General features: G+C 38.2%; 1 protein-coding gene across 1 annotated transcript; it reads right to left on the minus strand.

The window, feature by feature from the left end:
- Positions 1–1,184: 1,184 nt before the first annotated feature.
- On the minus strand, positions 1,185–21,395 carry LOC116892971 (zinc finger protein 501-like). The gene is made up of 3 exons (XM_032894932.1): positions 20,413–21,395; positions 3,470–3,596; positions 1,185–2,579 (listed from the first exon to the last, which is right to left on the minus strand). Exons 1-3 carry the CDS (start codon positions 20,440–20,442, stop codon positions 1,303–1,305), a joined length of 1,434 nt encoding a protein of 477 aa, XP_032750823.1. The 5' UTR covers positions 20,443–21,395; the 3' UTR covers positions 1,185–1,302.
- Positions 21,396–26,335: the final 4,940 nt, after the last annotated feature.

The raw sequence follows: 26,335 nt of genomic DNA on the forward strand, positions 1-26,335 counted from the left end.
GAAATCTTCAATTTCTTTCTTCAGAGACTTGAAGTTTTTATCATACAGATCTTTCACTTGCTTGGTTAAAATCACACTGAGGTGTTTTTGATTATTTGAAACTATTATGAAGGGTATTGTTTCCCTAATTTCTTTCTCAGCCTGTTTATCTTTTGCGCACAAGGCTACTGATTTGAGTTAATTTTATACCCTGACACTTTGCTGACATTGTTTATCAGGTTTAGTAGTTCTCTGGTGGAACTATTGGGGTAATGTAAGTATACTACATATCATCTGCAAATAGTGATATTTTGACTTCTTCCTTTCCAATCTGTATCCCCTTTATCTCCTTTTGTTGTCTGATTGCTCTGGCTAGGAGTTCGAGAACTATATGAATAAGTAGGGAGAGAGTGGGCAACCTTGTCTAGTCCCTGATTTTAGTGGGATTGCTTCAAGTTTCTCTCCATTTACTTTAATATTAGCTACTCATTTGCTGTATATGACTTTTACTATGTTTAGGTATGGGCCTTGAATTCCTGATCTTCCCAGGACTTTTATGATCAAAGGGTGTTAAATTCTGTCAAATGCTTTCTCAGCATCTAATGAAATGATCATGTGATTTTTATCTTTGAGTTTTCTTCTATCGTGGAGTATCTTGACGGTTTTCCATATATTGAACCATACCTGCATCCCTCGTATGTAGCATACTTGATCATGGTGGATGATCGTTTTGATGTGATCTTGGATTTGGTTTGCAAGAGTTTTATTGAGTATTTTTGTATCAATATCCATAAGGGAATTTTGTCTGAAGTTCTCTTTCTTTGTTGGATCTTTGTGTGGTTTAGGTATAAGAGTAATTGTGACTTCATAGAAGGAATTTGGTACTGCTCCCTCTGTTTCAATTTTGTGGAATAGTTTGGACAGTATTGGTATGAAGTCTTCTATGAAGGTCTGATAGCACTTAACCCTTCTGGACCTGGGCTCTTTTTGGTTGGGAGACCTTTAATGACTGCTTCTATTTCCTTAGCAGTTATGGGGTTGTTTAACTGGTTTATCTGTTCCTGATTTAACTTCAGTACCTGGTATCTGTCTAGGTAATTGTCCACTTCCTCCCGATTTTTAAGTTTTGTTGAATATAGTCTTTTTATTAGGATCTAGTGATCCTAATAATGCTGATGCTGTTGTTATGACTACCTTTTCATTTCTGATATTTGTTAATTTGGCCACAGTCTCTATGCCCTGTAATTATTCTGGCTAAGGGTTTATCTATCTTGTTGATTTTCTCAAAGCATCAGCTTTCGGTTCTGTTTATCTTTGTTTCTTTCAAGTATGAATTCTCTGATGAATTCTCAGACTACTTTTGTAGCCAAAGCATTTGTCACATTCATTGCATTTGTAACGTTTATCTCCTGTATGTACTCTCTGGTGAATACTACGATGGCATTGTAGGCGAAAACATTTGTCACATTCACTGCATTTATAAGGTTTCTCTCCGGTATGAATTCTCATATGGCTTCTCAGAGTGCCTTTTTCAGTAAAGCATTTGTCACATTGACTGCATTTGAAAGGTTTCTCTCCTGTATGAATTCTCTGATGAATACTAAGATGGGATTTGTGGCCAAAGCATTTGTCACATTCACCACATTTGTAAGGTTTCTCTCCTGTATGTATTCTCTGATGAAATCTCAGAGTGCCTTTTTCAGTAAAGAATTTGTCACATTCACTGCATTTGTAAGGTTTCTCTCCTGTATGAATTCTCTGATGAATCCTAAAATTACATTTGTAAGTAAAGTATTTTTCACATTCACTGCATTTGTAAGGTTTCTCTCCAGTATGAATTCTCTGATGAATATTAAGATGGAATTGTAGGCGAAAGCATTTGTCACATTCACTGCATTTGTAAGGTTTTTCTCCTGTATGAATTCTCATATGTCTTTTCAGAGTGCCTTTTTCAGTAAAGCATTTGTCACATTCACTGCATTTGTAAGGTTTCTCTCCGGTATGAATTCTCATATGGGTTCTGAGAGTGCCTTTTTCAGTAAAGCATTTATCACATTCACTGCATTTGTAAGGTTTCTCTCCGGTATGAATTCTCTGATGATGCCTAAGATAGGATTCTCGGGCAAAGGATTTGTCACATTGACTACATTTGTAACATTTCTTTCCTGTGTGAATTCTCTGATGCAAATGAAGATCCCTTGTTTTGGTAAAGCATTTCTCACATTCACTACATTGGTGAAGGTTCTTACCATTAGTGTTTTGTTTCAGTGCCAGTTTATCTTCATGGACAAAATCCTTATCAAATTCTTTATTGTGCTCTTTGTTCTCTATGTGGATTCTGGAATTTACACCAGCGATAGCACATTCATTTGAAAACTGTACACAGTCTTTATATTTGTAAACTTCTCTGGTTTTCCCAGCTTTAAGGGCGGGATCTCGGAGATTAGTTTTATAAGGTGTACTTTGGGTGGATTCAAGAGTCACTTTGCTAATTTCTTCCCATTTACAAAACTTCTCTTGGATATTCACATGCTCATGGACAATGCACTCTGTGTCTCTATCCAATACCTTCCCATGTTTTTCACATATCACATAATTTTCTGAAAAATAAAAGTACAATTAGGGATGACAAGGGTTACTCCACTGGGCAGAAAGAGATTCAATAATGGGTGTTTGCTGAATTATCTGGTAAACTAGACCATCTCAAGGATTTATTTTCTCAAAATTGGTTTTACTCTTTTCATAATCATTCCTTGGATCCTCAGAAACACCCCAATTCTGATCTATATCAACTGAAAGGAATCAAAATACCTTAATATTTTCTTAAAAATTGTACCTTGCAGAAGCTAAGAAAAATAAGTCATCAATCAATATTGAACATACACAAAGTAGATCTCTGAATAACATCTCTAATTTTTTTATTACAATTTGATTCAGAGTGACATTGTATACACGTAATCAGCTACAAATTCATAATTATAAATGAATCCTATACATATGCTTATGTCAGTATCCAAAATACTGAAAATAAAGAACATGCTGTGTGAATACTAAACTCAGAGACCACATCTCAAAATGCAAAGAAATAGTCAATATTAAAATTCTCCAAACCAACAGCTCTATATTTACTTAAAACCTTTTGCATTATTAAAAATCATAATTAAAGAGATTAATGTAATAATAAAATGAATGTGCTACAATTATTATGTGTCCAGAAATATAATTCCTTGTTCTGAACATTATACTTTTTAACTCACAAATTCCCCTAAAAGCTAGATAAGATGTGTTGGAAAGATCTCGAAGACTAAAACACTGGTTACTCCTCCAAAGAAAGCAGAGAAATATAAAGAAAATACCATGGAAAAACTATCATGCTAAGAGGAACATCCCTTATCCTAGTGGTTTCCAGACATTTCAGAGAGTTTACATAAATGCAATGTAGGAAAATTCAAAGTAAGATTCAGGAATTCTACAAAAAGTGCATTCTTACCCAAAGACAATAGATTGTAGTAAGTCTCCAAAATTACATCCATGTACAGTGCCCGCTGAGCAAAACTGAGACTTTCCCATTCCTCTAGTGTGAACTCTGGAGCCACATCCTTGAAGGTTAAGAAACCCTGTAATAGAAAATTACCTATTTGTTACTTTACAAAATTGCTTTCCTACATTAAAAAATAGCTAATGAATTGGAGATAATTTGTTATATACATTAGGAAAGGAAAATATTGAAGGGCAAATATTTTCTCAAAGTTTCACAGATATGAGTCTAAAGTTATGAATTGCTATTCTTCCATAGACAATCTACCGAATGATTTACAATAATGCTCTCATGTAATGAAGGCTTTCACATTCATGAATTTTCTGTGGTTTTTTGAGACCTTAGCAGCAAAAGAAAGATTTGCCTCCATCAGTACATTTGAATTTTTTTGTGCACTTTGGATTGTATAATAACTTTTTAAGTGCTCTATTATGAAATTTGTTTAACTGCAGCCCCATGGTACTACAGATGTGTTTTTATACTCATTTCCTTAAAATCAATGATCTCTGGTGAAGACTTCTGGCAGGAAGAATATACAGCAAATATGCATAATTTCAGACAACTGTTACCAGCATACATTATAAAATAAAAGACATTAAATATAAGTTCAAAATATAGGTATTAAAATAGTCATATATTTCCTTGTACTTACATCTCTCTCAAAATGAATGATATAAGCATCTCAAAAGCTGTAATCTTTTACAGAACATAATATGTTCATTTGATTTCTGGATACAATAATATACCTATATGTAGTATAGGTTGATATCAAACAGAATCCTAATGTCAGATCACAGATGGTCAAGTTATGATGAGGAAAAATATGCTATCAATTCTACAATATCTACACCATACAATATGGACAATATGCTAAATCCTGTGTGCAGCTGGGCCTCACATGCCTGTATTATAACATATGTCTTTGACATTCTGAAGTCTAGCTTCAATGCTAGAAACTTTCCATAAGGAAGAAGTAGAGTATTAAATGGAGAATTAATGGATGAGTCAAAAGTTAGAGTTTTTTCTTTAAACAGAAAATGAGTGCAACATCAGGACATATATTAAACATTCCAAGTGACACACAGAATCAAATACTTACGGCAATTATTTTATGTAAGTATCTTCATAACCAAGAGAAAAATGTCACAAGGAATTAAATTATTTAAAGTTCTATAAAACCTAGCACAAGCAATACATATAACACAGATTTCATAAGTTCCATATGATGTTTCACAAAAGAATACTTAGATATGTATGTTAAAATGAATGCTGTATGTGACAATGCATGTCAATGAACTAGAATAATTTTCTTTGATTAAATCTTTTTAATGATAGGGATAATTATCCTAATTTTTCATAAATATGAATACATTATTCCTCATGTGATTGACTTAATTGAAAACTTCAATGTTGTAAATTTTAGCTTTATCTTTTTCTCTTCGCAATATAATCTCATTTGAGTATCAGAATGGACATGTGTGCAGATAAATGTGATGTACAATTCTTTCTTTTTTTATCAAAATTATAATACTCAGGTTATATATTATTTCTACTACAAATTGGCATCAGATATATAAACCTGTGGCATGAGAAAATGACTAAGAGATAAAGACATTTGCTGTGACTTCAATCTCAAGGGTTTGGTGCTGAACTCAGGGACAAAGAGGAATAATTTATCATTCAGTGCATCTAAAAATATGCAAATCAACAGTTACATACTTAAAGAGAAAAATATTGGAAAGAAATAAACATGGTCAAAACCCTTCAGTTTTTCCCTATGTATAACATCATTTCAGGTTAGAGGAAAGAGAACAGGTGAACCATTCTTCCTGCTAAAGAAAAGAAGAAACAAAATGGGGAAAAAATTCGAAGCAAATAGTCTCATGAAACAAGCTAGAGTAGCAACGCTAATATCAAATAAAACTGACTTTCATCCAAAAGTTATCAAAAAATATGAGGAAGGACACTTCACACTCATCAAAGAAAATAAAAATCCTAGATGAACTGTCGTTTCTGAACATATATGATCAGAAAGGGCACATTGATAAAAGAAATGGTACTGAAGCTGAAAGCACACATTGATCCTCACACAATAATACTAGGAGACTACAACATCCACTCTCACCAATGGACAGATCATGGAAACAGAAACTAAACAGAGACAGTGAACATAACAAAGCTTATGAATCATGTAGATTTAACAGATATTATAGAGTATTTTATCCTAAAACAAAATAATATACCTTCTTCTCAGCAATTCACAGTACCTTTACTAAAACTGACCATATAATCAGACATGAAACAAGCCTAAATCGATACAAAACAATTGAAATAATTCCATATATTCTATCACATCACCACCGACTAAGGATGGTCTTCAATAAAAGCAAACAGCCCACAGACATATGGAAGCTGAATGATTCTCTACTCAAGTGGTCAGGGAAAAATGTAAAAAAATTGAGGATTTTTAGAATTTCATGAAAATGAAAAAACAATATACCCAAACTTATAGGACATCATGAAAGCACTGCTAACAGAAAAATTCAGAGATCTGAGTGCCTCAATAAAGAAATTGGTGAAATCATACACTAGCAGCATAACAGTGTATCTGATGGTTCTAGAACAGAGAGCGCAAATACACCTAGGAGGAATAGCCTGTAGAAATAATCAAATTCAGGAAAATATTAACTGAGAAGAAACAAAGGAAACTATCCAAAAATCAACAAAACCAAGAGATGCTTCTTTGAGAAAAATAACAAGATGGATATACCGTTAGCCAGACTAACCAGAGGACACAGAGGCAGTATCCAAATTAAAATCAGAACTGAAAATACAGACATAAAAATAAAAACTGAAGAAACTCAAAAAATTATGAGATCCTACAACACAAGCCTATACTCTACAAAACTGAAAAATCTAGATGAAATGGATGATTTTCTAGACAGATGCCAGGTAAAAGAGGAATCAGGATCAGATAAACCATATAAACAGCCCCATAACCCCTAAAAAATAGAATAAGTCATTAAAAGACTCCCCACAAAAATAACCAAGGACCAGATGGACATAATACCTGCAAAGTTTAACTAATACCAATGCACTTCAAAATAGTCAACAAATAGAATCACAAGTAATACTACCTAATTCATTCTATGAAGGCACACTTATGCTCATACCTAAACCACCAGAAGAAACAAAAATGAAAGCTAACATCAGACTAATTTCCCCAATTAATATCAGTGAAAAATATTCAAATCGAATCCAAAAGCAAATCAAAAATCATCATTTGCCATGATCAAGTAGGCTTCTTCCCAGGGAAGCACAGTTGGTTCAATATACCAGAAACCACTAGCATAATCCACTATATAAACAAACTCAAAGAAAAAGAACACATGATCAACTCAGTGGGTGTTCAAGAGGCCTTTGACAAAGCACTCCTTCAAGTTAAAAACATTGGAAAGATCAGGAACTCAATGTGCATATCAAAATATAATTAAAGCAATAAACACTAAACCAATAGCCAGCATCAAACTAAATGTAGGGAAATAATGAAACAATCCTACTAAAATCAAGAAATAAATAAGGATGCCCACTTTCCCCTATCTATTCAACACAGTACTCAAAGTTCTAGCCAGAATAACTAGAATAAAGAGATCAAAGGGACACAAATTAGAAAGGCAGAAGTCAAAATAACACTATTTGCGATTGATATGGAAGTATACCTTGTGACCACAAAAAATCAATCAGAGAACTCCTAGAACTGATAAATAACTTAAGCAAAATATCTGGGTGTGAAATTAACTTCAAAAAATTAGTAGCATCCCTCTACTCAAAAGAAAGAAGGGTGGGAAAGAAATTGGAGAAATGACACCCTTCAAAATAGTCACAAACATTCATAAATATGTTTGTGTGACCCTAACCTATAAGTGAAAGATCTATTTGACAAGAATTTCAAATTTCTGAATAAAGAATTACAAGACTGCAGAAAATGGAAAGAAATCCCAGGCTCAGGGATCAGCAGGATTAACAGAGGAAAAATGGCCATCTTATCAAAAGCAGTCTACGGGCTCAATGCAATACCCATTAAAATTCCAATGCAATTTTTTAGAGGGAAAGAACAATTCTCAAATTCATCTGGAATAACAAAAAACCCAGCATAGCGAAAATTATTCTTGAAAATATAAGGATTTCAGAGGTAATCACCATTCCTGACCTCAAGCCCTACTACAGAGCAACAGTAGTAAAAAAGAAAAGTATGGTATTGGTAAAGACACATGCAGGTAGATTAATGAGCTAGAATTGAAGAAGCAGAAATAAAGCCATACACCTACAGTCATGTGATCTTTAACTAAGATGCCAAAACCATCCAGTGGAAAACAAACAAGATATTCAACAAATGGTACTGGTTCAAGTGGCAGTCTCCATTTAGAATAATGCAAATTGATCCATTCTTTTTTTCTTACACAAAGCTCAATTGCAAATGCATCTAGAACTTCCACATAAGAAGAGATACATAAATCTGATAGAAGAGAAGTGGGAAAAATCCTCAAATACACCAGCAATTGGGGAAATTTCCTTAACAGAACACCAACGGCTCAGGCTCCAAGATCAACTATTGACAAATGGGACCTCATACAATTGAACATTTTCTGCAAGGCAGAGGATAGTTAATAAGACAAAACAGCAACCTATAGACTGGGAAAGATCTCTACCAAGCCTATATCTGATAGAGAGTTAATATCCAATAAATACAAAGAATTTAGAAAATTAGACTACAAAGAATCAGATAACCTTATTTAAAAAATGGGGTACAAAGCTAAACAAGGAATTCTCAACTGAGAGATCTGGAATAGCTGAGAAGCACCTATAGACATGTTCACATCCTTAGTCAACAGGGAAACACAAATTAACAAACTTTAGATTCCACCTCACAGGAGTCAGAATGGCTAGGATCAAAAACTCGGGTGACAGCATATGATTGTTGCGATGTGGACAAAGGGGAACACTCCTCTGTTGCTGGTACAATTGCAAGCTGCTACAACCACTCTGGAAAAGTATGGTCGTTCCTCGGAAAAGTGGATATAATTTTACCTGAGGACTCAGCTATACCACTCCTGGGCGTATGACTAAACAATGGTCAAAGGTAAATGTTCCATTATGTTCATAGCAGACTTATTTATAATAGGCAGAATCTATAAACAATCTAGGTGTCCCTCTGATGTAGAATAGGTAAAGAAAATATGCTACATTTACACAATGGAATATGACTCAGTTATTAAGAATGAGGACGTGATGAGCTTAGAAGGCAAATGAATGGAATGAGAAAATATCATCCTGAGTGAGGTAACCATTCACACAAGAACACACAAGTTATGAACTCACGGAAGAGTAGATATTAGAACAAAAGGTTTATGTACCCATGATAAAACTCAGAGACCACATGAAGCCAGACAGGAAGCCCAAACCATGAATGCCTTTGCCCAAACCATGGATGTTTAAGTCCTACTTCAAAGGAGTAACAGAAAATCACAGGAGGGAAAAAGGAAGGAGGGACCTAGGAGGGAGAGAGGATGGAAGGGCAGGATCTGGTGTGGGAGGAGATAGGGAGATGTACAGAGGGTAGGAAATTTAACAGATGTGTGTGGCAGTAGAGGTGGGAAACTGGAGGTAGCTATTACAAAGTTCCAGAGACCTGAAAAGCAAGGGGTTCCCAGGACACAACACAGACGTTGTTAGCTGAAATACACAACAAAGCGGGAAGAGAACCTGTAGTAACCATATCCACTGGATAGGATCAGCTCCCAGTTCAAGGATGGCGACACCTACCCATCTCTAAAATATCAACACAGATTAGTTCCTGTCAAATGAAAAGCAAGGATAAAGAGTGGAACAGACACTGAAGAAAAGGCCATTCAGAGACTACTCACCTAGGGATCCATCCCATCTCTAGGCATCAAACCCAAACAGTATTGCTGATGCTAAGAAGCCCTTGCTGTGAGGAACCTGGTACAGCTATGCACTGAGAGGCTCTGACAGTGTCTGACCGATGCAGATGTGGATATGATGCTCACCACCAACTATTGGACTGAGCAAGGAGACCCAAATGGAAGAGTTACCCGAAGGACTGAATAGTTAAAGGAGAATGCAACCCATAAGTAGAACAACAGTATCAACTAACCAGATACCCTGAGCTCCCAGGAACTAAACTAGCAACGAAATAGTATAACTAGAGGGACCCAAGTCCCCAGCAGCAAGTGTAGCAGAAGATTTTCCTATCTGGCTTCAAAGTGAGTTGAGGACCATGAGGAGGCTCAATGTTACAGCGTAGGAGGATGCAAGGGTATTCAGGCAGCAATGGTTCCAGGACTGGGGGACTATCCTCATACATGAAGGGGGAAGGGAGCAGGGGATAGGAGATTTGAAGAAAGGGAACTGGTAATTGGGAGAACATTTCGAATGTAAATAAATACAATAACCAATCAATAAAGCAATGTAGAACCATCCTCACATCCCTTCAGTATGTCACTATGTGAAACATAGTTCGTAGAACAGGAAACAAAGAGTAGATAAAGCATTCTACCTTTTAAAGAAAAGAAGAAAACAAATTAGAAAGGACATTTATTTAGGATTGAAAATTTATATATCATGTACAACACCATGCTATATGCCCCAGAAAAGTTTTACTAATATACTAAATTGGGAAAAAATAGAACATAGGACTTATACTACTTTGAAACGCAGAACAAAAGACAAAGGGAAGTAACAATTTCTATATTGAGAATTTACCACACAGCACCATACTGGGCAGTATGTGTCTTGGAATCTCTATGGAACAAAAAGATTTCATGTCTATACACACTCATAATCTCCATGTGACATAAAATGCCAAGAAAATTTGCATACTGAATTCTGCATTTCCTCACAAACACAACTATTATGCTACTGCAAAATAAAGACACATATAGCTCCCTGTGCCTCTAAAGAGCTAATATATTTACTATTGGGATTCAAGACAGTGAATCCCTTATAATTTTATTCTTCTCCAAATTCTTCTCTTCCATATATTGCTCAGTGATATCAGAGTCCACATAATTCCATATCCACATTCACAAGCTTTTTTCTGGAACAGTGACCATCTCTGAAATGCACCTTCTATGACACATGGGACCTTCCTTCTACACTAATACAATAGCACACAAATCCATCCAATGTACAAATTAGCCATCACTATACTTTTTGAGAATCATTTTCAATATATTCTTCCTAAGACCTGCATGTATATAGTCCTTGAAAACTGTATGTCTCACAGTAGAAATAGAAAACCCAGTAAAAATTTAATGGTTTCATATATGTGAAAAACCTAAATATTAAATTTTCATTATCCCAGAAGAAAATGAAATTATAGAAAATAAGCCCCCTTTTTCTGCAACAAAGCGACCTGCCTGGCAGACTCAGGACACACAGAGGAAAAATTCCTCTGGGACTGGACACTTCCCAGTTTTAGCTGGAGCCCAAACCTTGCTGATCCTGGCCCACAGCTCCCTGCTCCCAAACCCCTTGGGAGAGAGAGCTCACTGCCCGGACAGGTGGGCACTCCTGAGACTGCAGAGCGGGAGAGACCACCAATACTGCCCACCCCTGACCACATCCCTGGTCAAAGAGAAAACTGTATAGGGCCTCTGGGAATCGGAAGACAGGGGCACTGGAGTGGCAGGTCCCCCGCGGTCCAGAACACCACCCAGACCTGATCAACAGCTCTCTGCACCCAAATCCCATGGGAGGGAGAGCTAAACATTCAGAGGGCAGACACAGGCCTGGGAGGCCAGAAGAGACTATGCTCTGCCCACATTTCTGACTCCAGAGGAAAACACCTAACACCATCTGGGATCCCGGTACACGGGGGCTCCGGGAAAAGGCTGCGCAGGCCCACCTGGTTGCCGCCCTCACAGAGAGCTCAAAAGCAGCCCGCCACCAGCAACTTGAGCCGCAGGATCACAGGTAAGACCAACTTTTCTGCTCCAGGCGACCTGCCTTCTGGACTCAGGACACACAGGGGCAAAATTCCTCTGGGACCAGACACTTCCGTTTTTAGCTGGAGCCCCAGCCTCGCTGATCCTGGCCCACAGCTCCCTGCTCCCAAACCCCTTGGGAGAGAGAGCTCGCCGCCCTGACAGTTGGGCACTCCTGAGACTGCAGAGTGGGAGAGACCACCAATACTGCCCACCCCTGACCACATCCCTGGTCCAAGAGGAAACTGTATAAGGCCTCTGGGAACCAGAAGACAGGGGCGCTCGAACTGTAGACCCCACGCAGTCCAGACACACCTGGACCTTAAGGGAATCAGTCAACAGTTCTCTGCACCCAAATCCCTTGGGAGGGCCTTGGGAGGGAGAGCTAAACCTTCAGAGGGGCAGACATGCCTGGGAAGCTACAAGAGACTACACTCTGCCCATATTTCTGACTCCAGGGGAAAACACCTAATGCCATCTGGGACCCCCCTGCACGAGGGCTCCAGGAAAAGGCAGCGGAAGCCCTCCTGGTTGCTGCCCTCACCAAGAGCTCAAAAGCAGCCCCCCACGAGCAACTTGAGCCTCGGGACCACAGGTAAGAACAACTTTTCTGCTCCAAGCGACCTGCCTGGTAGACTCAGGACACAGGCCCAAAGAAACAGTTGAAGACCAGTAGACAGGAAAGACTACACGCCCGAAACCAGAACACTCTGTTCCCATAACTGGCTGAAAAAAAAACAGGAAAACAGGTCTACAGCACTCCTGACACACAGGCCAGTAGGACTGTCTAGCCACTGTCAGAAATAGTAGAACAAAGTAAGACCAGAGACAACCTGATGGCGAGAGGCAAGCGCAGGAACCCAAGCAACAGAAACCAAGACTACATGGCATCATCTGAGCCCAATTCTCCCACCAAAGCAAACACTGAATATCAAAACAGACTAGAAAAGCATGATCTACACTTAAAATAACATTTGATAACCATGCTGGAGGACTTCAAGAAAGACATGAAGAACTCCCTTAGAGAAACACAGGAAAACATAAGTAAACAAGTAGAAGCCTATAGAGAGGAATCACAAAAATCCCTGAAAGAATTCCAGGAAAACATAATCAAACAGGTAAAGGAGTTAAAAATGGAAATAGAAGTAATAAAGAAAGGACACAGGGAAAAACCCTGGATATAGAAAACCAAAGGAAGAGACAAGGAGCAGTAGATACAAGCATCATAAACAGAATACAAGAGATAGAAGAGAGAATCGCAGGAGCAGAAGATTCCATAGAAATCATTGACACAACTGTCAAAGATAATGTAGAACGGAAAAAGCTACTGGTCCAAAACATACAGGAAATCCAGTACTCAATGCGAAGATCAAACCTAATGATAATAGATATAGAAGAGAGTAAAGACTCCCAGCTCAAGGGACCAGTAAATATCTTCAACAAAATCGTAGAAGAAAACTTCCCCAACCTAAAGAAACGGATACCCATAAACATACAAGAAGCCTACAGAACTCCAAACAGATTGGACCAGAAAAGAAACTCCTCCCGTCACATAACAGTCAAAACACCAAATGCACAAAATAAAGAAAGAATATTAAAAGCAGTAAGGGAAAAAGGTCAAGTAACATATAAAGGCAGACCTATCAGAATCACACCAGTCTTCTCACATCAAACCAGATACACTCAAACTAATAGAAGAAAAAGTGGGAAAGAATCTCGAACACATGTCCACTCGGGAAAATTTCCTGAACAATGGCTTTTGCTCTAAGATCAAGAATCAACAAATGGGACCTCATAAAACTACAAAGATTCTGTAAGGCAAAAGACACTGTCAGGACAAAACGGCAACCAACAGATTAGGAAAAAATCTTTACTAATTCTATATCTGACACAGGGCTAATATACAAAATATACAAAGAATTCAAGAAGTCAGACTCCAGAGAGCCAAATAACTCTATTAAAAATTGGGTACAGAGCTAAACAAAATATTCTCAGCTGAGGAATATCGAATGGCCAAAAAGCACCTAAAAATGTTCTACATCCTTATTCATCAGGGAAATGCAAATCAAAACAACACCGAAGTTCCACCTCACACCAGTCAGAATAGCTAAGACTAAAACTCAAAAACTCAGGTGACAGCACATGTTGGCGAAGAAGGGGAGAAAGAAGAACACTCCTCCATTGTTGGTGGGATTGCAAACTGGTAGAACCACTCTAGAAATCAGTCTGGAAGTTCCTCAGAAAATTGGACATTCCACTACCTGAGGAACCAGCTAGACCTCTCCTGGGCATATACCTAAAAGATGCTCCAACATACAGCAAATACACATGCTGTACTATGTTCATAGCAGCCTTATGTATCATAGCCAGATGCTGGAAAGAACCCAGATGCCCTTCAAGAGAGGAATGGATACAGAAAATGTGGTACACCTACACAATGGAATACTACACAACTATCAAAAACAATGACTTCATGAAATTCATAGGCAAATTGAATGAACTAGAAAATATCTTCCTGAGTGAGGTAACCCAATCACAGAAAAATGCATTTGGTGTACACTCATTGATAAGTAGATAGTAGCCACAAAGCTCGAATTACCCAAGATGCAATCCATTAAAGAAGAATGACCAAAATGCATATGTCCCCACTCCTTCTTAAAAGGGGGAAAAATCCATAGGCTATGGAAGCAAAGTTAAGAGCAGCAACTCAAGGAACGGTCATTCAGAGCCTGCTCCACATGTGGCCCATATATATACAGTCACCAAAACTAGATAAGATTGATGAAGCTAAAAAATGCATGCCGAAAGGGACAGGATATAGATCTCTCCTGAGAGACCCATCCAGAGGATGTCCAATACAGAAAGGTCAATGATAGCAGCAAACCACTGAACGGAGAACAGGGCCCACTTGGGGGGAATTAGTGGAAGGATTGAAAGAGTTGAAGGAGCTTGCAACCCCATAAGAACAACAATGCCAATGAACCAGAGCTTCCAGGGCTAAACACCTACCGAAAGAATATACATGGACTGACCCAGGGATCCAACTGCCTATGTAGTAGAGAATAGCCTTGTTGGGGCACCAGTGGAAGGGGAAGTCCTTGGTCCTGCCAAGGTTGGAACCCCAGTGCAGTGGAATATGGGGGGTGAGGGGGCATTAAGGGGGATGGATGGAGGAAAACCCAATGGGGGAAGGGCAGGTGTTGGGGGTTTATGGACAGGAAACCGGGAAAGGGAATAACATTTGAAATATAAGTAAAGAAATATATCTAATTAAAAAAAAGCAACTGCTAACAAAAAATTTCATAACTCTGAGTGCCTCCATAAAGAAATTGGTGAGATCATAAACTAGCAGCATAACAGTGTATCTGATAGTTCTAGACAGAGAGGGACAAGTATACCTAAGAAGAGTAGTCTGCAAGGAGTTATCAAATTCAGGGAAAAAATTAACCCAGAAGAAACAAAGAGAACTATACAAACAATCAACAAAACCAAGAGTTGAATCTTTGAGAAAAATAACAAGGTGGATATATCCTAAGCCAGACTAACCAGGGGACACAAAGGCAGATTCCAAATTAAAATCAGAATTGAAAATAGAGATATATCAGTAGAAACAGGAGAAATTAAAAAAAAATTATGAGATCCTACAGCACAAGCTGATACTTTACAAAACTGGAAAATATGGTTCCAAAATCCCTAAAGAAATAGAGTAAGACATTAAAAGACTCCCCACCAAAAAAGAATCAAGGACAAGGTGGTCATACTGCAGAATTCTATCAAGCCTTCAAAGATTAGTTAATATCAATACGCTTCAAAATATTCAACAAATAGAATCACAAGGAACACTATCTAATTCATTCTATGAAGGCACAGTTATGTTCATACCTAAACCACCAAAAGACCCAACAAAGAAAGCTAACCTCAGACTAATTTCCCCTATTAATATCAGTGAAAAATATTCAATATAATTTTATCAAACTGAATCCAAAAGCACATCAAAATGATCATTCAATATGATCAAGTAGGTTTCATCCCAGGGAAGCACAGTTGGTTCAATATATGGGAAACATTCAACATAATCCACTATATAAACAAACTCAAAGAAAAAACTACATAATCACCTCATTGGATGTTCAAGAAGACTTTGACAAAATACAACACTCCATCTTAAAAACACTGGAAAGATCACGAATTCAATGAGCATACCAAAATATAATAAAAGCAATAAACACTAAACAAATAGCCAGTATCAAACTAAATGGAGGGAAACATAAGCAATCCTATTAAAATCAAAAAATAGATAAGGATGCCCACTTTCCCCTATCTATTCAATATAGCACTCAAAGTTCTAGCCAGAATAATTAGAATAAAGAGGAGGTCAAAGGAATACAAACTAGAAAGGAAGAAGTCAAAATATCACTATTTGCCATTGATGTGGTAATATACCTAGGTGACCCAAAACATCCATCAGAACTCCTACAGCTGGAAAATAACTTAAGCAAAATATCTGGGTGTGAAATTAACTCCAAAAAATCAGTAGCATTCCTCTACTCAAAAGAGAGGAGGATGGGAAAGGAATTGGAGAAATGACACCGTTCAAGATAGTCATAAATATTCATAAAATCTTAGTGTGACTAACCCACAAGGGAAAGATCTTTTTGACAAGAACTTCAAATTTCTGAATAAAGAATTACAGGAAGACTGCAGAAGATGGAACGATATTCCAGGCTCAGGGAACAACAGGATTAACAGGAAAAATGGCCATCTTATCAAAAGCAGTCTACAGGCTCAATGAATACCCATCAAAATTCCAATGCAATTTTTCAGAGGGATAGAAAGAGTAATTCTCAAATTCACCTGGAATAGCAAAAACCCTGGCATAGCAAAAAGTATTCTCAACAATATGAGGATTTCCGCATTAATCACCACAAGTTCTACTACAGAGTAATAGTAAAAAAAAAAGGTATGTGGGCTGGGGATTTAGCTCAGCGGTAGAGCCGCCACCTAGGAAGGCAAGGCCCTGAGTTGGTCCCCAGCTCCAGAAAAAAAAAAAAAAAAAAAAAAAAAAAAAAAAAGGTATGGTTTGCTAAAGACACATGGAGGTAGATTAATGAGATAGAATTGAAGAAGCAGAAATAAACCCATACACCTGCAGTCATTTGATCTTTAACAAAGAAGCCGAAACCATCCAGTGGAAAACAAACAAGATATTCAACAAATGGTAATGGTTCTAAAAGACCCTCAGAATGAGGAGACTCTCACTCCAATCCTGAGGAATCCTCCCCCTCCCCAACACGTGGGACTCGCATTTTGATGCAAAAGCAAGAGGTTGGGATACCAGTGCACTGGGGCTCGACATGGTCCTCACGCAGGAGGGATGTGAACAGCCACGAACAGCAGGAACATACAGTCTATATAGTCACCACAAGGTCACACAGCTTCATTAGCTCAGCTATTTCGGGGGCAAGGATATCTGACTAGGCAGATGGTTCTCGTCCTGGAGTTCCCGGGACAAGGCTGCAACCATATCAGTGCAGCTCTTCCAGTATCAAGGACATCTGACTTAACAAATGTTTTCCCATCCTGGAGTTTCCAGGACAAGGACCAAGGATATCTGACTTGGCAGATGGTTCCCCTCCTGGAGTTCCCAGGACAAGGCCACAGCTATATCATCTGTTCTTGTGCCCGGGTAGCTTCCTGGAGAGTGGGTGGGAATGTGCTTTCTGTACTTTCTGGTCTAACGTCTAGCGGCTAAACAGAGGCCAACTTAAAATTTTTTATTTTTAAGAAATGGCTGCACTAATGTTAAGCGGGGATCTTTCATTTCAAGTTGCAGTCTCCCTTTAGAATATGCAAATTGATCCATTCTTTTTCGTTTATACAAAGCTCAAGTGCAAATGCATTTGGACTTCTACGTAAGACCAGATACATTGAATCTAACAGAAGGGAAAGTGGGGGAAAAAAAATCCTCAAATACTCCAGCAAATGGGAAAATTTCCTGAACAGAATACCAATGGCTCAGGCTCTAAGATCAACCATTGACAAACAGGACCTCATACAACTGAACATTTTCTGTAAGGAAAAGGATGCTGTTAATAGGACGAAACAGCAACCTACAGACTGGGAAAGATCTCTACCAAGCCTATATCTGATAGAGAGCTAATATCCAATATATACAAAGAATTCAAAAAGTTAAGACTACAGAGAATCAGATGAAATTATTAAAATTGGGGTAAAAAACTAAAGAAAGAATTCTCAACTGAGAGATCTGGAATAGCTGAGAAGCATCTAATGACATGTTCACATCCTTAGTCATCAGGGAAACACAAATTGACGAACTTTAAATTGCACCTCAAAGGAGTCAGAATGGCTAGGATGAAAAACTCAGGAGAAGCATATGATTGCTGGGATGTGGACAGAGGGGAACACTCCTCCATTGCTGGTGCAAATGCAAGCTGCTAACACTCTGGAAAAGTATGGTGGTTGCTCAGAAAAGTGGACATAGTCCTACCTGAGGACCCAGCTATACCACTCCTGGGCATATGCCTAAAAGATGGTCCAACATATAGCAAAGATAAATGTACTGTGCTCGTAGCAGCCTTATTTATCATAGGCAGAAGTTGTAAACAATCGAGATGTCCCTCTGAGGTGGAATGGATAAGGGAAATGTGGTACATTTACACAATGGAATACGACTCAGCTATTAAGAAGGAGGACTTCATGAGGTTAGACGGCAAATGGATGGAATGAGAAAATATCATCTTGAGTGAGATAACCATTCACACAAGGTATGAACTCAGTGATGAGTGCATATTAGACCAAAAGTTGTGAATACCCATGACAAAACTCACAGACCACATGAAGCTGAACAGGAATCCCAAACCATAGATGCCTCTGCCCAGACCATGGATGCTTCAGTCCTACTTAAAAGGACTAAAACAAAAATCACAGAACGGAAAGGGAAGGAGGGACCAAGAAGGGCGAGAGGAGGGTGAGGAAAAACGGAGAGTAGGATCAAGTGTGGGAGGAGACAGGGGAGATGTACAGAGAGAGGGTAGGATATTTAACAGATGTGTGAGACAGTGGACGATGGGAAACTGGAGGTAGCCATTATAAAATTCAGATACCTGGTAAGCAAGAGTTCCCAGGACACAATAGGGATGATTTAAGTTGAAATAATCAAAAAAAGGGAGAGAGAACCTATAGTAACCATATGTACTGGATAGTCACAGCTTGCAGGTCAAGGGTGCGGTCAACCACCCATCTCAAAAATATTAACCCAGAATGTTTCCTGTCTAAATGAAAAGCAAGGACAAAGAGTGGAACAGAGACTCAAGGCCATCCCGAGACTACCCACTAGGGATCCATCCCATCTACAGACATCAAGTCCAAACAGTATTGCTGATGCCAAGAAACCCTTGAGGTCAGGAAGCTGGAACAGCTATCCACTGAGAGGCTATGACAGAGTCTGAGCAACACAGATGTGAACTTTATCCCTACAGCTAACCACTGGACTGAACAAGGAGACCAAAATGGAAGAGTTAGCTGAAGGACTTAAGTAGCTGAAGGGAATTGCAACCCTATAGGTAGAACAAGAGTATCAACTAACCAGATAACCCAGAGCTCCCAAGGACTAAACTAGCAACCAAATAGTACACATGGAGGGGCCCAAGTCCCCAGCAGCATATGTAGCAGAAGATTTTCCTATCTATCATCAATAAGAGGGGAGGAGGTTCATTATACGTTGGATGTCCCAGCATAGGAGGATGCTATGGAGTCAGCCAGGAATGGTTCTGAGACTGGGGGAGCATCCCCATTGAAGAAAGGAATAGGGAACTGGGAATTGGGAGAACATTTAGAATGTAAATAAATACATAAACAATAAATAAAGAAAGGCAGAAACATCATCACAACCCTTCATGATGTCCCTATGTAACACAGAGTTTAGTAGAACAGGAAAAAAAGGGTAGATAAATCATTCTTCCTTGTAAAGAAAAGAAGAAAACAAGTTAGACAGGACATTTATTTAGGATTGAAAATTTATACATTATGTACAACACCAAGGCTATATGCTCCAGGAAATTGTTATTAGTATAATTCCTGTGAAGAAATAAAAAGAGGGAGAACACAGGACTCATACTACTTATAAACGTGGAACAAAAGACAAAGAAAAATAACAATTTCTACATTGAGAATTTACCACACAGCACCACACTGGGCAGTATGTCTCTCGGAATGTTTCTTGGAACAAACAGATTTCATGTCTAACCACACCCATAATCATTATTTGACATAAAATTCCAAAAAAAATTGCATACTGAATTCTGCATTTGCTCACAAAAAAGGAAAGATACATTCCTCCCATCACCAGTGCCTCTAAGGAGCTAATACATTTACTATTGGGGCTCAAAACAGTGAATTCCTTATAATTTTATCATTCTCCAAATTCTTCTCTTCCATACATTGCTCAGTGATATCAGCCTCCACATAATTCACAAACTTTTGTCTGGAACCCTGACCATCTCTGAAATGCAACTTAGGTGACACATGAGACATTCTTTTCACACTAATATAATAGCACACAAATGCATCTAATATAGAAATTAAGCATTGATATAGTTTTTGAGAATCATTTACAATAGATTCTCTTTGAGACCTGCATGTCTTCAGTCTTTGAAAATTTCTATGTACTCACAGTCGAAAACCCAATAAATATTTAATGGTTTTATATACGTGAAAGACCTAAACATTAAATTTTCATTATCCCAGAAGAAAATGAAAATTATAGAAAATAAGTCCTTTAGATAATATTACAACATATAGATAATAAAATTATTAAATGGTTAGAATAAAAAGGGGATTTTTCAAAAAAAATGTGGACAGCACACTGACCTGTAGAGTGTTTCCCAGAGCCACACTCATTCTTTTTGTTGTTCTTCTCACAGATTCAAATATTGGAAGTTTTCTTGAAATTTCACAACCAGGTTTGAAAACTACAAAGCTGAAATTAATACAACTTAGTTATGGACAATGCTAAACCACATAAAAGGATATTAAAAACAAAATATGAAGAATGTTGTCAACATTTCTACAGAAATGTGAGCATGGAGTCACATATTTAGTGTGTAGGGAATATGAGTATTATCTGAGGTCTATTTTAACATCAGCAGACACCAGGCACAAACACAGACAACATGAATACCTGCTGTAAAACATGATTACTCAGGGTTATTACTGAGAATTTATCTCCCTGGGTCTACAGTCAAGGACAAATGGTTAGTGGCTACCTTGATTGATGACCTAGACTTGAATGGTGTTTCATTAGCCATCACAATCAAATATACTATCTAACAGTTAGGTGAAATTCAACTACTTTCTACCAAGCAGATACAGTATATCTATTTTCCATGTGTATCCTATTGTCTTGGAGTACAAAGATTCTATCTACCAAATATTATGGGTTCTGCAAAAGAGTAAGTTGTCTTCATATTTAGTTATAGCGATTTTCATCAGCATCTACGAAGGCTTTCAATAGTTCATGACATGAAACTTCTATTTCCAACTTACTTCTCCTTTCAATTATCCCGTTTGCTAATTTGCATGACACATTTGTATGCATTGATCTTGATCCCTTGACATCTCCATGTATACATTAATATGTAGAATATTACAATTAAAGCCAGAAATGTCTTCAAATAAACTTTACTTTTCTAAAATTTTAGGCCATTTATTCTCCAATTTTCTAATGGTGTGGTAAACCTTTAGTATAGTTCCAGAAACTCATAAGTTGCTGTATCTACATGTTTCAGACCCACATGCAGATTGATAAGAGGAGTGGTGTATGAGTTCCCAAGACCACAAAAAATATGGGTTTTATGATGGTCAGTCTTTGACAAACCCTGTGAAAGTGTGAATGGACCACAAAGAGGTCACAACTCAAGGCTTAAGAAAAAGGGTTCTAGGCAATGTCAAAACAAGATCAAGAAGGAGGTATGGTAGAATTCACTGATGGCTTCCAGGGGGGAGGGGAAATACACACACACACACACACACACACACACACACTCACTCACTCACACACACGCACATACACAAACACATATACACACAGGGATAAAATGAACCATTTCAGGCCATGCTTTTGGAATGATTTCCTCACTATATCAAATCTGGTAAAATACTATCACTGTTGGAATACCTTCCTGAACATGCATATATCTACATTGTGCAACTGTTCCAGGCAGTTCTCAGGTTCCCAATCACTAATAAATATGAATACAATGAGCTTCTTGGAGCCGTGCTGTTAAGGCTTTCATCTCTGGCAAAACCTCTTGTAGGTTCAAGAATGTATGATATGGATCTTCTGGAATATATACCAATACATATACATACATGCATATATACATACATATGTTTAGGCATAGATAAAAACGTAAGAATTCATCCTTAATGTCAAGATACTATTAGTACACAAATTTTTCATGACCCTGGATTCAGCAAATATACAACATTTTTTGTATGACTTTGACCTTATGTCTTTCATGTCAGATACCTCTCCTGGCATTTAATGGATATATGAATGGCCTCTTTCGATGCCCCTGCCTCAGAAGTTTAGAGTGACACCGGGAAAATGCAGATGATGGAGTATCATGAAAATCATATATAATTAATAAGAATTGATGAAGAAGATAGTCATTTCCTAAGGAACAAGTAAACAAGTAAACATTCTATACCATAATACTAGGCCAAGCAATAATCAAGTGCAGAACCTAGGTCCTCAGTGTTCCTTCTAACACTATCTGAGGAGTAAATAGATGCAGCACTGAATTCACACATTTCTTTAGAAAATCCCACAATAATCTTGCACAGTGAATATTGAAGACTACAGAAAGAAAGAGAATATGGTACAGTCATCACACAAAGCTGACTTTACCTGGATCCAAAAGCAAATGAACATAAAAATATGCACAAAGAAAATAATAGCAGTCCAAGTACACCAGTGTACATTGAAAAAAATGTTTCTCACTAATGGATGCAAAAAGTGAACTGGACTTGATTTTATGACAGATATGTAAGACAGTTTCAACCAGAACAAACCACACAACCCACGGTACAAGCTACATACACTCAGCGAGAGAAGGCTCACAGCCTTCTCAATAGATCTAAGAAAGGCCTAAGGCAAAATATCACAGTAGATCACTACAAAAGTTCTGAAGAATGTGGAACAGAAGGAGCATCCCTCAGACTAATGAAGATAATAACCAACATCCAAAACCTATCATTAAAAAAACTGAATTAGTTGTCATTATTCTACTCTACTCAGAAGAGAAACAGGGGACTTGGGGAGATGGCTCAGTGGTAAGAGCACTAACTGCTCTTCCAGAGGTCCCGAATTCAATTCCAGCAGCCACATAGTGGCTCACAACCTTCCTTAATGAGATCTTATGCTGTCTTCTGTTGAGTTTAAATATAGCTACAGTGTACTTATAAATAATAATAAATAAATGAATCTTTAAAAAAGAAAGAGACAAGGAAGTGTAAAGCCTCCACACTAACCTTTCGCAGAACTGCAGTGCTTACAAAGGGCAAGTAAGACTTACAATATTTTCAATGTTCAAACAATGATATGAAGAAGGCAAGTTTTCTCAAATTATAAGAAACAGAAGTCTTCATCTCAGGAGCTCCAAATATCCCAAGAAAATGTACCAATCTGATAATTCATTTGATAATCTATAGAAAAAATACAAGAAAATATTGAAGAGGAAGATAGGAGCAGTTAAGCTGCGGAGCCCTGCGGTCCAGACTGCGCCCGGATCTCAACAGACCTGGTCAAACAGCTCCCTGCCTCCTTGCACACAAGTCCCGTGGGAGGGAGAGCTACACCTCCAGAGGGGCAGACACGCCAGGGAAACCAGAGGAGACTACTCTCTGCCCACATTTCTGACTCTAGAGGAAAATGCCTAGCGCCTTCTGGGCCCCCTGCACACAGGGACTCAGGAGAAGTAGGGGCAGGCCCTTCTGGTTGCTGCCCACACAGAGAGCTGAAAGCCAGCAATGAGAAAAGACTTCAGGCCCTATACCAGAGGTAAGGCCAACTTTTCTGGTCCAAGTGACCTGCCTGGTGGACTCAGGACACCCAAAGGCAAAAATTCCTTTGGGACCGGACACTTCCGGTTTCTAGCTGGCACCTGAACCTCACTGATCCTGGCCCACCGTTCCCTGCTCCAAAACCCAGGAACCCAGGAGAAGTAGGGGCAGAACCTTCTGGTTCCCGCCCACAGGGACAGCTGAAAGCCAGTGGAAATGAACAACTACATGCCTGAGAGCAGTACGCTCTGTTCCCATAACTGGCTGAAAGTAAACAGGTCTACAGCATTCCTGAGACATAGGCCTATAAGATGGTCAAGCCACTGTCAGAAATAGCAAAACAAGGTAACACCAGAGACAACCTGATGGCAGGAGGCAACCACAGGAACCCAAGCAACAGAAATCAAGACTAAATGGCATCATCAGAGCCCAATTCTCCCTCCAAAGAAAACACTGAATATACAAACACACCAAAACAGCAAGACCTAGATTTAAAAATCACATTTTATCATAAAGATGCAGGACTTTAAGAAGATCATAAATAACTCCCTTAAGGAAATACAGGACAACACAAGTAAACAACAAGAAGCCCTTAAAGAGGAAACACAAAAATCCCTTAAAGACCTACTGGAAAAAACAACAAAGCAGGAGAAGGAAATGAACAAAACCAACCAGGAGTAAAAAATGGAAAGAGAAACAATAAAGAAAGCACAAAGGGAGACAATCCTGGAGATACAAAACCTAAGAAAGAGATCAGGAGTCACAGATGCCAGCATACCAACAAAATACAAGAGAGAGAAGAGAGAATCTCACGAGGAGAAGATTCCAAAGAAATCATCTACACAGCTGTCAAAGATCATGTAAAATGAAAAAAGCTACTATCCCAAAACATACAGGAAATCCAGGACACAATAAGAAGATCAAACCTAAGGATAATAGGTATAGAAGAGAGTGAAGACTCCCAACTCAAAAGACCAGTAAATATCTTCAACAAAATCATAGAAGAAAACTTTCCTAACCTAAAGAAAGAGATGCCCATAAACAAACAAGAAGTCTACAGAACTCCAAATAGATTGGACCAGAAAAGAAATTCCTCCCGTCACATAATAGTCAAAACAACAAATGCACAAAACAAAGAAAGAACATTAAAAGCAGTAAGGGAAAAAGGTCAAGTAACATATAAAGACAGACCTATCAGAATTACATCAGACTTCTTTCCAGACACTATGGAAGCCAGAAGATCATGGACAGATGTCACACAGACCATAATAGGACACAAATGCCAGCCCAGGTTACTGTATCCAGCAAAACTCTCAATTAACAGAGATGGAGAAACCAAGATATTGCATGACAAAACTTAATTTACACAGCATCTTTCTACTAATCCAGCCCTACAAAGGATAAGAAACGATAAAGCCCAACACAAGGAAACAAGCTACACCCTAGAAAAGGCAAGAAACTGACCTCTTTACACCAAAATAAAGAGAAGCACACAAACATAATCTCACCTCCAAATACTAAGATAAAGAGGAAACAACAATCACTATCCTTAATATCTCTCAACATCAATGGACTTAATTCCCCAATAAAAAGACAGGGATTAACAAACTGGATACACAATGAGGACTCAGCATTTTGCTGCTTACAGGAAACACACCTCAGAGACTAAACAGACACTACCTCAAAGTAAAAGGCTGGAAAATAACTTTCCAAGCAAATGGTCTAAAGAAGCAAGCTGGAGTAGCCATTCTAATATCGAATAAAATCGATTTTCAACTAAAAGTCATCAAAAAAGATAAGGAAGGACACTGCATATTCATCAAAGGAAAAATCCAACAAGATGAACTCTCAATCCTAAGTATTTATGCTCCAAATACTAGGGCACCTACATACATAAAAGAAACCTTACTAAAGCTCAAAGCACACATTGCACCTCACACAATAATAGTAGGAGATTTCAACACCCCACTCTCATTAAGAGACAGATCATGGAAACAGAAATTAAACAGAGACAGACTTAGAGAAGTCATGAACCAAATGGACTTAACAGATATTTATAGAACATTCTATCCTCAAACAAAAGGATACACCCTCTTCTCACCACCTCATGGTACTTTCTCCAAAATTGACCATATAATCCGTCACAAAACAGGCCTCAACAGATACAGAAAGATAGAAACAATCCCATGTGTCCTATCAGACACCATGGGCTAAAGCTGGTCTTCAATAAAAATAAGGAAAGAACGACAACAGATACATGGAAGTTGAACAATGCTCTACTCAATGATAACCTGGTCAAGGAAGAAATAAAGAAAGAAATAAAAGACTTCTTAGAATTTAATGAAATGATGTACAACATACCCAAACTTATGGGACACAATGGAAGTTGTGCTAAGAGGAAAACTCATAGCTCTTGAGTGCGTGCAGAAAGAAACAGGAGAGAGCATATATCAGCAGCTTGACAGCAAGTCTTGAAGCTCTAGAACAAAGAGAAGCAAATACAACAAGGAGGAGTAGATGGCAGGAAATAATCAAACTCAGAGCTGAACTGAACCAAGTAGAAACAAAAAGGACTATACAAAGAAACAACAGAACCAAAAGCTGTTTCTTGGAGAAAATTAATGAGATAGATACATCCTTAGCCAGAATAACCAGAGGACACAGAGAGTGTGTCAAAATTAACAAAATCAGAAATGAAAAGGGAGACATAACTACTTAATCAGAGGAA

The sequence above is a fragment of the Rattus rattus genome, chromosome 1, assembly GCF_011064425.1.
Source record: "Rattus rattus isolate New Zealand chromosome 1, Rrattus_CSIRO_v1, whole genome shotgun sequence".
Taxonomy (NCBI): Eukaryota; Metazoa; Chordata; class Mammalia; order Rodentia; family Muridae; genus Rattus; species Rattus rattus.

Coding starts and splice junctions, on each gene's coding strand:
- LOC116892971 (XM_032894932.1), bottom strand. CDS start 20,442: ATGAGTGTGGCTCTGGGAAACACTCTACAG. Junction 3,597..20,412: donor CTCTGGGAAACACTCTACAG/GTCAGTGTGCTG, acceptor TTTCTATTACAG/GGTTTCTTAACCTTCAAGGA. Junction 2,580..3,469: donor CTACAATCTATTGTCTTTGG/GTAAGAATGCAC, acceptor TTTATTTTTCAG/AAAATTATGTGATATGTGAA.